At 42.7% G+C, this 14,864-nt stretch overlaps 1 protein-coding gene across 1 annotated transcript in view; it reads right to left on the minus strand.

Moving 5' to 3' along the window:
• The window catches only part of EDIL3 (EGF like and discoidin domains 3), a 1,529,327-nt gene that overhangs the window by 599,817 nt on the left and 914,646 nt on the right, over positions 1 to 14,864 (minus strand). Inside the window, exon 7 of the mRNA XM_085632425.1 lies at positions 2,143 to 2,324. Coding sequence (XP_085488551.1) covers positions 2,143 to 2,324 — 182 coding nt within the window. The remainder of the gene's footprint in view (positions 1 to 2,142; positions 2,325 to 14,864) is intronic.

The following is a 14,864-nucleotide window of genomic DNA, read 5'->3' on the forward strand; positions in this document are numbered from 1 at the left end:
CCATACAGGGCTCCATCGCGGTTGGCCTGAAACGTTGACTTTGTCCCAGTCTAGCGCGACCAGATGTCCCAATGGGCACTATAGGTTTCTATGTGCTATATAGTGCTACATCTTTAAAAGTTCATATCTCTGGTTTCCTACATTGGATTGTTTTTTTGGGGGTGTCATTTTAAAGATAAAAATATTTCCTATTTTTATAAATTGGTGGTGGATTTTTACTCTGAGTTGTGCCTTGGATATTTACTGAATTGGTATTTTTAAATGCTTTACATGCCTGTCTTTGAAGTGAAAACCTGCCTGCTCGCAACCAAACTACCAATGGTTGAGCATGGGAATAATTTTCTAAGACCTATTATGAGCCCTATATGGTGTTAGTGGTATTATTGCTAGTAGTAAATGCATATTTACCACTGCTAATAATCCACTTTCCAACACCCATTCATTAACTTCTGCTCTCCATTTAGACACTGCAGGGCTTTTTGTTGCTTACCTGTTCGTTGTAATTTGGTGCTTTGCCGATATCAACGCCAGGTCAATTAATTTGGATGTAACTTTATAATTAGCTGCGCATGTGAACTGCTTCAGTAGGCATGTTTTTGGCATTCTAGTGATATTGCGCTCAGTGACATCATTGATAATGTCCACTACGCCCACCCTGTGCCTCTGCTCTGATGCTGATATCTCAACTGCCTTGATTTTACCTGGTCTATCCACAGCATTTGTCACTGCAGACAATCAGATCCTGTTATCCAGGTTTGATGACGTCAGCAAGAGGGATTAGGCCCTGTCATGTTTTGGAAATTTCCTATTTAACAGAGCTAAACAAATTGCTCTTTCCTCATGGACCTTGTCTGCTAATCTTTAACCATTGGGATCCCTCTGGGTTACCTTATTTTTCCACTCTTTGACTTTTAATGTGACCCCAAGACCCACCTTTTCCATTCCTTTCCTTTGGCTTTGGTCTTTTTATGCAAGCAGATGATAGCAATTTATATTGATAATTTTGGGTGATGTCACGGCCTGTGCCTCAAAATTTCATGACTGCCTAATTAAAGTTGAAACTTGGATGTGTTTCAAGCAGTTGAAGTTGAATGGTGGCAAGACTGAAGTGAGGTGAGGTGAGGTCAGGGTGTGGATGGGTTTCCACAAGAGATCACAACAGAGAGCTCTGGAGATGAGGCTAGAAACAGTGTGCATTTCCCACAGTATCTGTCACTATATTATTACAGCTGTTAAAGTTTTTGACAGCACCAATAAAAAAAAAAAAATGCAGTTTATATGTGTGAAAGAGAGAGCGTGGAAGGAGAGACTGAAAAGATATCAAAGGAGATGAGGGACATTAAGTCTGAGAAAGATGGAGGGACTTCCGAACAAGGTACATGTGGAGAAAAGAGTTGGAAGTAGGAAAGGTAGAGAAAGATTTCAGGGGAATGTGAAGATAAAAATGGGAATTGTTCCTCCTTTCTCTAAAATTGAATACACATAAGGGCTAACAAGCATTGATAAACCCAATAAATCAGGCCTTTTGTAGGTGTATAAGCTCATTGTTGGATGGTTTATTTGGATACATTGACAGCAAAGAAAGGCAGAGGCATAAAACATGCGGGTCAGTCGGTATGTCCTGTGGACTACAGGAGTCTAGAGAGGTTTTAGGCCACGGCCATAATTACACTGGCCACACTTCTTTCTGAGCCCTCCCAATTTTTCCATCCCACCTGAGGCACTGCCTGCTCTTTTGCAAGTGTGTCAGATGCATTATGAAACTAAACTCCTTTCCATCTTAAAGTGGAAGTAACTATTTTATTGGATCCACTGATATAATAATAGATAACGAGAAATACAAAGAAAGTGAGAGCGAAGAATGATTGAGAGAGGATAGTCAGTCACCGACTCAATGACAAACCATTGTTATGTATTGATGTATTTATTTTCAAATACTTTGTCTGACACTGCAAAAACACCAGCAATCAAATGTCGCTTTGTTTTTCAATCCATTACATACCTAGCAAACATCTGGAAGGGCTCTAGTCAGGTACGTGTGACCCTCTACACCTTTCTCCATTTACACACGGAAAATAAGGGCGCACTGGGGCATGCATTTAATAAACGCTCAGAACGAGTGTTTTGTTTTCGGTGTTTTACCTGAATCCATGGCCACCTGTCATTTTCAGCTGCAGTCCAGGCATTTACCAGCCCTTTCTTATTAAGCCGTGCATAGTATGGGTACCACTTCTGCAGCCCGAAGAGCGCGCGGTGCGTGGACGAGGCGGTGATTTGCTGGTTCGATATAATGCCACCTTCTATTCCCAGAGGTCCAGAGCATCCTAAGAACAAATAAATGAGCAAAGGATGAAAAATCAATGACACTTTCTTGCGAGGAAATAAGTGTTACTTGCGCCGCAAATTGATGGCCTTTAATTTAATTATTGCTGTTTTTTTCAAGCTGCTCACCAGCATTATGATATAGCTTCAGAGACACCACGTATAGCTGCCTTTGCAAGTCCACACGTCTGCATTATATTTCAGGCATAGATCATTCTCTGCATCGTCTCTATTAACTGCAAAGTGAATAATCTTACTTTGTTAGAAGTATATATATATATCCCTAGAGCAAAATGCGGTCCTCACACAGGATGTCTGTCTCTGCAATAGGGACAGACAGTGAGACAGTCTTATGGATTTCATTTATAATTTGCATTTAAAATATCGACTGTATTTACTTTGGTATGAAATGTCTCTACTCCCTTTATATATTTATGTCCTATATATTTTGCAGGAAGATTGCAAGAACTACTTGACTGACTCACCCTCTACATAACGTGTGCGGCATTAGTGGGGCATAAAGGCTGCTTTAGGTCAGACTACCATATACAAAAATATACAATGATTTGAATGATGTACCTTAAATATCGTTTACAAAAATATTGTCTGTTTGAGCAGATGTACTATTCTCTCAAATGGAATGATATTTTATAAACAATATTTATCACCCAATATTTGGCTCAGACGATATTCTAGCCAGAATATTCTGACATCACACCATATGAGACTGTGTGCCAAGGGAATGAGTTGTGGGTCTTGTTGAATTCTCCTTCCAAGAAATCTGTAGATTTGTGGCACTAGGCTGAGGCGTAGCCCCTGAACAGTGGTTATGGGGGAGTAGAGAGGGGGGGACGTTCAGTGCACAGGGAGACAGATATTTCCCTTCCTAATTTTACTTTTCGTTCTAAAATATAATGAGGAATTATAAAGCTCTCTCAACTCCTTTATAAGTGATCTACAGGCTCCACCTGTAGAACACAGGCCTGTGCTGTTGGGTCCTGTCCAACTGCTAGAGCTATGGTGTATGTTGTGAGAATGTGAGTACCATTGTGTTGGTATCTGTAGACATCTATTATCTGTCATTATAACTAAGACATCTCGCCAGGGCGAATGGGCACTAAGTATGTCATGCATGTGTGGAAAAGCTAGAGCTTTAGGTTAGAGAGTATGGCGAACCCATGAAGCCTGCCCATTTCTTCCCATATTCCTTGCGTGAGAATCAAGCCATATCTCAGGATCAGAACTTGCTCATTTGAATGGGACAGTGCAATGAACCAGTGGTGTAGCAAAGGGGAGCTGGTGGAGGGGCGGTCCGCTCCAGGCAGAATGAGTTTGGGGTGGGGGTGGCAGCTTGCACCCCTTACCTGCGGTCACGTATGATGGCAAAAGCAGGAATCGATCGCCAGCACCCTCCCTGCCTGCTCTTATGGCCGCCGCGGGGCAGCAAAGGCTGGGACCACCACGGGTGGCAAAAGGCCTAACTACGCCTCTGCAATGAACTGTTCTCACGCACAGTGGGTTCTACTCCCCTGGCATGACTGCTGAATGTTCTGTGTATCCGAAACAAAAGCACCCGTTGACAGCGTTTATGTTCCATGATTGCTACTTGTGAAGGAATTTAAAAAATATCGTTGAAATGGTCTTAGGTGCTTGAGGAATATTTTGCAAATCTAAGATTTCTCTTTGATTTAATCTATCAAACTATCGGAACTTTAAAGCCATGCATTGGCCTCAAGGAGTAAGTCTGCACTTGAAAGGTCATGCCATATTCTTAAACAATTTCAGGAATAGAGAGATGGAGAGGTTAGCATTAGCTGGACCTAAAGACATGACCAATTCTATTGACACAGACATTGTGTACAATCATATCTATATACTTAGTAGAGATGGTACATAGTGGCCAAGAGCCCAGTGCAAGAGTGGGCCAGGTGATGCAAATTCAGGGTGTATCTAAGTTTCCTGCTATTTAAGAACACCGGAAAATAAAGACAACGAAATTAACAGAGGCTTGAATCAGAATAAGGTTAGTAACCTGGCCAATCCTCAGAAAGGGTTCTCATCCACTTGAAACTGGACTGTGGTTAAGTGGACTAATGCAACCACTGAAGAGCTCTGTATTTTAATCATGTGCAATAATCCTACAGAATCAACTCCTCCTTTTGCTTGTCATTGAAATGACTGCATTGAAATGGGAGCAATGCATATTTGATATCAACATCTATAATCTACCCCAGAAGATAACAAATGCTTTACTAACTACAACACTGTTGGAAAGTGCATCTTGTTGTGTGATTTTACCCATTGTTTTTTGACTGCACGTCTTGCCATATTTGACTCAAAACATTGGGAGACTGCACGTCATGGGGAAAAATATTTATTTTATGTGTGTGCCAGTATTAATGTGCATAGCCTGCATCAGGGGCATAAAGGACAGATGCTGCATGTGGCAAGTAGTGGGCACTTACACCACAAACAAGTGACTCCAAAAACACACAATAAGAGCTGCATCACCAGCTCTTATCCACAGATTCTTGTTTTCATCATTGTATACATATTTAAATTATGAATTCCCTTCTTATAAGATTTCTTTTGCTCTTTGATTCAATTCTTTATTTATACACGCATGTAAAAATATCAGTTCAATTCTGCTTTTTTCTCACTATTGTTCACATACTGCACATTGTCTTTGATTAGTACAACTTAAAAATATCAATCTAGTATAGTATTTGTCCATTTCTTTCCATCCTTAATCTCATTCCACCCTTGTCCATGCCCTTGTTTCAAACATCGAAGACCAGATATTGTTAATTGCCCCTCTCCACCCATAAGCTAGAACATCAATATGATATTTATGTATTTAGAAGCCTTCCTCATATTTTTTGCAAATTTAGCTATTTAGCAACAGGACCTGCATTAGACCCTGCTGGTGTCCTCTGCTGGAGTGAGTCTTGATTTCAAACTTCTGTTTCTATGGTCCTGGGACTCTTGACTCTGTCTAGCTGGACTTCTCTTAACAACTCAGAAAAGTCGGGATTGAGAACATTTCTGGACTTTCAGACCTTTGCTGGGCTAAACAGCTTTCTCCCACTTGGAGCTTCCCTGTCCTTGGTGAAACGTTAGCCAGCCTCATGTAACTACCTGCAATCTTTTCTTGCTGGAGGATTCTGTAGAAATCTTGACTGTGCGAACATGCCAAAAGTATTCGGCTGACACGAAATTTGAATTTTGTCACTTATAGCTTTTACTGCCAAAACCTATGGTTTCAGCAGTACCTCTACGAACCACTAACCACCTTAAAGAGGACTTCCTCGAATACATCTTGCAACCTTTCCCCACTGAAGTGTTTCGACTTCCATTTCTGATAATAAGTCCCAAGGTTAAATCTCTGACTGAGACGCACCTGGTTGGTGTGTGCCATTGGCGCTCCATTGTGGTTGATCTGAAATCATGCCTGGGTCCTAGATTACCGTGAGCACGGACGTTCAGTGCTTTTTAGTGCTATTTTTCCTTAAATCTTCTAAAATTCAAATCTGGTTCCCCTTTTTGGATTTTTGACATTTTGGTGTTAGTGTGCTTATTACATTTTAATTTATTTGTTCTAAATTGGAATCAGATATTTATTATGTTAGGTTTTGACTTTTTAGCTAGTATGGTAAATCTAAATGCTTTACACTTTGCCCTAAATTCGGCCTGTCTGCTATGTGCTATAGCCACATTGAGTTTAGATCAGGTTTAAATTAATGAAACCTTAGCCTGGATCTAACAGGTTAGTAAGATTATAACTTGGGGTGGACAGCCATCCGCTCTGATTAATAATTCACTTTCTTAACCTGTGAAACCAGTGGGATGGAACTGAAAATCAGCCTTTTATATGGCAGAGGTATTGGCCTCTGATTTGTAGGGCGCACCTGCTTCTTGGCCCCTGCTGTCATCATAGTGTTTATAAAATGTAGTTGAGGTATTCCACTATAACTATTATAAGAGATTAGTTTTGTCTGTGTTCTTTAAAACATGAACCATGCGTTTCTTAAATTCAACTAACCATGTATCTGTTAATCGTTAAATTTTAAACATTTTAAGACTCTGCATAGTTATCCTGCAGTAACATTAGCTCGATTTAATTAGCAGCAGCCTAAGCAGCATGAAACATTTAAAGATTCTTTTCAATAGCTCTTTGGCAGCACACCTTTTTCTCTTGTGCCCTGATAGTGTATAGCTAAAAGTAAAGTTAACCAAGTGCAAAATGGTGGTCAATTGCTTTCATCACAAATAGTCGTTTTACTCTTAACTGTTTCTTTACTCTTCCCATCTCTCCTTACTATCATGCATCATTACATACTCAGCATTAGTCACTAGGTAGATGCACCACATTCTTCTCCCAGTGGGCTGTCATAAAAAGATGGTGGGTACTCATCTTTAGTTATTAAGAGGTGATCTTGATTTGTCTCTTGTTTCATGACAATAGTCTTACTTCTATCTTCTGTTGCCCACAATTGTGTGGCTTCTTCTAGCTTGGCTCTTTTCTCTTTTTTTGCATATTGGCCAATATGTATTTTATCGGCTTAACTGTGTATATATCTTCATTTTCCTTGGTGACATCCATTTCCTAGTCATCTAGGAAATCTAATAAACATTCCAGCGCATATGGATCTTCAAATTCCCTCCTTTTTCCATCAATAGCCACTATCATGAAGCAAGGTTAACCCTAGTAGTCCATGCGCAGATCCTGTTTTCTGACTCTGGATCTGAGGTTTATCAATCTTTTCCTCCTAAAATTATTTCATTGGAAAAGTCTTGCAATGTATACTCGTTCATGTTCCTTGTATTGAAACTCACTGTGCTTTTCAACATCAAGTATCACCTGCCTTGCGTGTTAGAGTCTTAGAAAGAAAGCAATAATTTGCCTAGGTTGTGTCTATTCTTCCAGATTCAGTGATTTTTATTATTTACGCCCTTTGCAATTTCAATGGTGAATTAAATATTAGTTTTGTTATCTCTGAGATAAACAGGATTATTTAATCTTCCACTTCTGATGTTTCTGGTGTCCCGAAAAAGCATTAATTTTCTCAGCAGTTCATCGCATTTACTCTGTTTTCTTTTGCAAATTCCAGTGGTCTTACTTGCAATCAAGAGAGGTCACAATTTTGTGTTTCATTGAAAGTGGTTATATGACCCCAACTGGAAAAACGTTTACTCACCATTGTGGGATTTCTGGTTGGCTAAGGCTTGCACCACAGCCAGGCAGAATCCACCACTCTAGTCAGGACAAGGGAGTTACACACTGATGATAACCCCTGCTCACCCCCTTGGTAGCTTGGCACAAGCAGTCTGGCTTATCCCAGAGGCAATGTGTAAAGCGTTTGTGCAACACACACACACAGCAACAACACACTAGGCACACCACATATGAAACTCCACACAAGGTTATATAAAAAATTGCTTTTGTATTACCATAAATCCATTTGAAACCTAATCACACATATACACTGTGCCAACTTGCACGGGCAATATTCACAGGGATTATATACAGGACCAGGCCAATGGGGCCACGGTCAAAACCAATAGAACAGGTAAGTAACTGCAAAACACAACCAGTAACTACTGGTACAATAATGACCTCAGCATTATTATGTCAGGTATAAAACACATTAGGCCACACCCTCCTTAGCATGAACACATTACGCACTATGCCTCACCAGGATAAACTCATTATGCAAATACTTTATAACCATAAAAATCATAAGAGGCCTAAATCAGGGTGCAAAAATCACATCATACATACATCGTATGCATAAATCATTGTAGGCATCACATTTCGGCATAAATCACTTGGTGAAACCACATTAGGCATCCATATAAACATAAACACATTATGCGCCATATTAGAGCTCTGCACCCTACTACATAAAACTGACCCCCAGGCCAATTGGCCTCCTCTAGGGCTCTAAAGCCCTATGTCCAGCAAAGTCACGGCTTAACTGCCAATGTAGCAAAAACCAAAGTGCGCCATTGCGCTGGGGCGGAGGAGTGTACCTCACTCCTATCTCATAAAACATGCCCCCAAAGAACGGTTGGCCTAAACGGAGCAGCTGACGCTAATTGCAGTGCAGCTGTGAATCCAATAAGGCCTGGCACTCACCGGGCCCTCTTAACCGTATGCCCAGAACATTGCAGCTGCCCACGCTGGTGCGGCGCAACTGGGAGTAAAACACAATAAAGGGCCTGGCAGCACAGAGAGGGGGACCCTCCGTGTACTTTGCAGGGGGGCCCCCTCGAGTTTTGTTACGCCACTGCCACTGCAGCCCTCCCTTCTTCCAATGGCAGGCCACACGGAACCTCCACATCAGCCCTCAGGTGCGTGTTGTGCTCACTGCTGCAGTGTGCTGGTGGCATCACTGCTGGTTTTCTCTCCACGATTCGCCGATGATGATGGGGTATGATGGACTCTGGAATCCCAATATCCACCAGTTTTGCCACATGTGGAAAGCAGCTAGACGTCCTCTGTTAGTAGGCCTCATTGGAACTCAACTCAAAAAACACTATTCCCTTGTTATGAGATTTAAAATGCTTCATTATTTTCGTGGTACAAATCTGGGCTGTCATTTTTGTCATCCTCACTCTAAAGATGCCGTCTTAAAGCTCACTGCTCTAGATGTAGCATCAACTATAAGGAGCTCAGCGTGGATCATGATTGTTCTTCACCTCACTATGTTCTACAATATTCATTTTTCTCTCCTATTGAACTTGACATACTTCATTTTAATTTTGTTGTCATCATCAATGATACCATGATATATATCCTGTAATTGTCTAAAAACCAGATATTTTACTCCTTAATGAGACTCAGAATTTCCGCCTGTTTTCTTTTTTTTTTGGTTATGTTGCATATAGGCCAATGGGTCATTTGTTTTAAATCTCAAGTTGTCTCATGTTCCAGAGCTTGCAGCGATATTTCTTTTGTAAAAAGGATAACATCTAATGCCATGTCATTAATTTTTTTAATGATCCAGTGCGTCCTCTCATTGTTACAATAAAACTGACTTGTGAGATGAAGTTCCACATTTCTCATTCCCTAAAGGGCATTTTTTAATGGTGTGCTCTTCAAGACAAGAAGTAAGAACTAATCATCAAATATAAATTGGGAGTCACCCATCATACACAAACATAAATAGATAGATTGAATTTAAAAAAAAAAGTTACAATCTCAAACAGCTAAATATTCCAGGTAAGCAAACCTGCGAGGATTGTGCTTTAAGAAGAGGGTGTCGATGGTGATTAAGCAACACTTGCCTAATTAAATAATAATTCCCACATCAATTCACCTACCTGTGGCTCTGGGCCCTTATTTGCCTAAATGTATACTTTGAAACAAGCAAACTAATGGCTTTGAAAGCTATAAAAATGTATTAGATTTTTGAAGATACCCCTTGGAATATCCAAACAAATGGTTATAATTTAGGCACAAACAACCTCAAATTATTTGGGATTCTGGTGACGCATTACTTTTATATTCTCGCATATGCAGAACTTAGACTTGGTGCATTTGATTAGAATGTATTTTACTTCTTGCAGAACAATAGAAACCTGTTCGATCATTCAATTTGTTAATACAATTTAAGGGAAGCATAAAATGTTTCAATGAAGTTCACAGATCAAATCATGCAGGCTTTTTTGTAGACACAATATTAGACAGAGGGGGGACATATAACGAGCTGTCATGAAGGTGAAAAAAGAAAGTGGAAAAGGAGAATCAAGAGACTGTACTGCAACAGGCTGTTTTGAGTCTCTCTCTAAATTATTATCGATTGTGGCCATAGGCAGAACAATGGAAGAACACCATTCATGTATATCCCATAACTAAGCAATTTGAGTACTGCTTCAATCGACAAAGTCCTCAGGTGCTGAGTCGTGTTATATCCATGGAGCCTTTATCTGTATTATGAAACAGATTAAGAATTCAAACATACAATACATATGGCTAAACGCAGAAGGAGTGGGTTGGGTTTCGTATCGCTTCCTGCCAAACTCCACAATCCTATACTATCCTGACATTTGAGATGCCTACTTGAGTACCGTAACCTCCTTAAGGACTATGGGTGTGGTTACAGTCATCTAAAGAGAGGTGCAGCACTCTCGGCATCATCGTTGCTGTACCCCCTTTGTCCGGTGTGTTATGGTGGCAGCACCATAAAATGAATGGAGTTACATAAAAAGACCTGCGGATGAGAGAAGCTGCGGTTGAGACCTGTGAGCGGCAATTGCAGGAAGCATCTGTAAACTGTTTGCGAGCATTTATGAGTAGGCGCAACACTAGGAAGGCGGGGCCGGCATGTATGGCGGTCGTGCCGGCCCCCGATGACCACACAGGGGCGAGCCTGTCGCGCGCAAGGGTGCCGCGACAGGCGCACCCTGCCGATGGTTGGTCCACAGGTTGTTGGGGCGTGCCCCGGAAATTATTGTAAACACTTCCGGGGCACGCATTGCATCAATGCTAGGCCAGTTAGAACCGGCCTGGCCTGATTAGGTTTTGAATAAAATGCTGGGGAGCGGCAGAGTCTACCTCTTTGCTCGCCGCTCCCACAGCCTGCCCCTTAAGGACAACAGCCTCGCTAGGAGGCTGTATTTTTATTTCATGTTCTCCATTTTGCAGATCACGGGGTCACAGCATTCGACTTGGGCAGTTCTGGAGTGGAATCATGGCGACTTCCGTGTGGATTCCGGCAGCAGTGGTGTGCGCGATCGGAGGGCCAGCGGAGGAGTGTCGGCAGCAGTGCGACCCGTTCACGATGCGGCAGCGGTGGCACGAAGAGGAAACAACACCAATGTTAAGTATACGTGGTGTTTTGGAGCGCTTTCAATTGGAAGCAGTAAGTTGCCTTGTGCGGGGTAGGCGTGCATTGTTTGCAATGGGGCAAGTGGTGAGTCAGGCTCTAAGCGTTGTGTGTTCGATCGCGCTGCAATCTTTATTCGTGTCGTCATTGCAGTGATGCGGGACAAAAATGCGAAGAGTTGGTGGGGTCCCAGCTGTGTGGCGGTTGGTAGGATGCGCAATTGATTAACAGGTCGGGCGTCCGAGCAAGCAGCGGGCATTGTGCGGTGGGGCGCTCTTTAACAGGCATGACCGCGGCGTGGCATGACAAGAGAAGCACCTTTGCACATGAATGGGAGTTGCAAACGTGTGGTAAAGTTGTAAGCACTATTCAGCTTGGCTATAAACGCCCGCTTTACTTGGTACGCAGCATCAGGCTGTATTTAAAAGCTCCATTGCAGACTTGAACTGCAGCGATTGGAAGCAGTAAGCTGCCTTTGCAATGGGGCAAGTAGTGTTTGGCCTCTTGCAGCACGGCTGGGTACCCTGCTTGGAAGCTGTTTTCCCCGGCGGGACCAGATTGCAATGATTGTAGTGTAAGTATTCCCGCGGGGTGTGGCTTCACTCATTTGTGATGCATTGGCAGGCTTGTTTGGTGGGGAGGCGCAGGGACGGCAAACAGTCCATAAGTTCCCCGGGCAGGATGAGGTTTGTCAGCTCTAATTTTACAAGTCTCGAAATGGAAGCATGCGCGCTTCTTCTGGGTGTCCTGCGCTTGTTCACAAAGTTGTTATAATACACGCATGTTATTGTCTGCACGGTGTTCTGAAAGGTATTCCTCCGCCTGTGAAGCATGCGCGCTTCTTCTGTGTGTCCTGCGCTTGTTCACAAAGTTGTTATAATACATACATGTTGTTGCTCAGCGCGGTGTTCTGAAAGGTATTCCTCCGCAGTTGCCAATATACGGGGTAATCACCCCAGGCACCGGCCTGCCCCTTGGGTGCCGCAGTCTACGGCTGGGGGTACGTCCCGTAAGTGGCGCATGGTATAAGAGCGGTAGCGGAGATTGGCTCCAATTTCACTAAAGTGGCTATGTGTACGATTTCAAATAAAGGGAAAATATTGCACGTATTTTTCAATTGGGACTTCGCTCATAAGCGGAGAGTCACTGTCTTACTTTCAAGGTGTAGGGGTTCAATTCCTGGTGTTTCAAGGAATCTGATTCCCATAATCGAAGCAAGTGCATAAACGGGTGCAGATACCGTATAAACTTGTTATTTTCATTATCGCCGTAGTGAAAACCAAACTAGTTGTCTTTTAGGCAATATTGAAGTGGTTCATTTAAGAGTCAATGTGGCCTAATGGGTAAAGGGCGAGACTCTTACACTCAAGCTTACGTGTTCAATCCCCGGTGTTTCTACTATTGAAGGAGTAAGCAATGGTGTCTTACTTGACTAGGGTTGAATTTGTTGGTCTATAGGGGCGCTTTCAGATAAATGAAATTATTCATGTGTCATATGTTACACGTTTAGCTAGTCTACCCCCTAAATCCAACAGGGCTTTTACAAGCCGAGGTGTTCGGACTATATTGACTATAAAAAAATTGGAAACGACAAGTCCCAGAATGCAACGTGTTGGGTGAAATCAGGCTTGGTATCAGCGAAAATGTTTAAAATGACCGGTCCTGTTTGCTTGTTGTAGTCGGAACAGAACCAGTCCTGGTATGCCAGAGCATCCTTCCCTTGGTGGCTCCGGGCGAGAATTAATGATTTGCGACCGGCCCGAGAGGCGCAGTTTAGGTAAATGTTTACAGCGCCTTATCTAGGTTATGGGACAACAGGGAGGGACTTTATGGTTCAGGGGAAATGTGCACATCAGGTAAACATTGGCATTGCTATAAGATGCAAATGCTACAGGCCTTTTTGTAAATGATAGTTTGAACAATGTTTGGAGCGAATAAAATGCTTCATGCGTTTCGCAGGGCCACAACCCGATGGGGGGCCAAATGTGTGATTCTAAAGTGCCCACTGTAAGGGGTCTATGTTTGACCTCTGGTGGGATTTGATAATAAGTATTATTGAGTCGTTACAGGGCGTAAAGGGGGGTAATAATAATCATCTGTTATCTAGCGCCAAGGGGCCCCGGGTGAACGTGAGCTCTACAAATACATCTTCGATTACGTGGTAAACTGTGCCGGACGTACTGGGGTCACAAATGGTTATTCAGAAGTTATCGAGGGTGTAGGTAACTTTTCCGTGCCGGAGTGCATAGCAGTGCCAGACTTTTAAGATCTTCAACCAACTCCCTAAAAAGGGGTCAACTGAGACCAGTCGAGATCTTATGATTCACATGGTTCGGAGCAGGAATACTTAGGGACTTTACAGGGAAACAACTTGTGCTACAAACTTTCAATACTGCACGTGAATTGTATGTTTTCTACGCGGCGGAGTGGCAAAGTTTTGTGGAGAGTTTTTTACGTGGTCAAGGTACACCCTTTGTGTCACTGACGGTTTTTATTGTACTGACACCCGGTCCCCCTGCTTTATTTCAAACAATGCAGCAGTCCTCTGGTTACTGCCCGCGTCCTGTTTCACAGTGATCGATCGGTGGAAGTCCGTGCGCCCGCTTTCTAGGTCACGTCGGGTTGTTTTGGTCACATGCGGTGACTTCGTACACACAGCTGTTATCAATTTAACCAGATAACCCAAGCGTCTTTGTAATCTGTGTTGCCTCATTGACCAGGTTCAGTCTCAAGGTGCTGGGTATATTAAACAAATGCAACAACCAATTGCGGTCACAGTTGTGCAAAGCCGGTACTTAGCAAGGTATGCTGAGCAGGGGAGTGTTCAGCATATTACCAGTTACTTTTATGGCTGCTCCATGAATTCAACCCTTATTGAAGCGAACATCTCTCCGCTTGCTAAGAGATCTAAGACAGACACACTGGCTCGCTCGATTTATGATTTCACATTGGTGGCATTACTTACGGTGGAACTTATCCACAGTAACTTATCTTCTGAATAGGAAAACGAAGAGTAGAATGTTTGAGCTCCCATGCTGATTTGTAACATCATGCATGAAAATTGTGTTGGAGCCGCTTCACAAGAAAGGCAAGTATAGAGTCAGCGTTTGTCGGATAAATTGAGTTTGGGTCGATTCACAAAAAATGCAAGTTATAGGCGTAGCTTTTGTCAGGTACACATCCATGCCACATTTAGTCCACTTTTGGGGTATTACTGACTTGTGTGGTTACTCTTAGTGTGATGAGGGGGGCTGGTTCAACAGAATGCAAAGACCACACGGTTATATACCCAGGGGTGTTGTTAATGGTCACTTTTTTAAGTGTCAACAGGCAAGCCTTGGGTACCAAAGGTCTGGCCGGGGCAATTTGTTGCCACCAGAATGGCCAAACCATTGGCGTATGCAGTGCACAACGTGATTTGCCTGTCGTTTGGCATTCACATCTAGATATTACAAACCGTCATGTGACAACAACCCATTACACGGTTGTGAGGTCGGTCTTGCAGGGCACGAGCCGCGGTGATGTCACTCAAGCACATTATTGCCACGTGTAATGTCACATCAATACATCCCATGCCTAACTGTCATGCCATCATGAGTACTTAAGCACGCGTGTGCAATTATACATACAAATTAGGGGACTGACAAGAAGCATCTAGACATCCATTGCAACTACACGTATAAAGTAGAAACCTGTTATGCCACAAGCAGG

This window comes from Triturus cristatus, chromosome 2_1 (genome assembly GCF_964204655.1).
Source record: "Triturus cristatus chromosome 2_1, aTriCri1.1, whole genome shotgun sequence".
Classification (NCBI taxonomy): domain Eukaryota; kingdom Metazoa; phylum Chordata; class Amphibia; order Caudata; family Salamandridae; genus Triturus; species Triturus cristatus.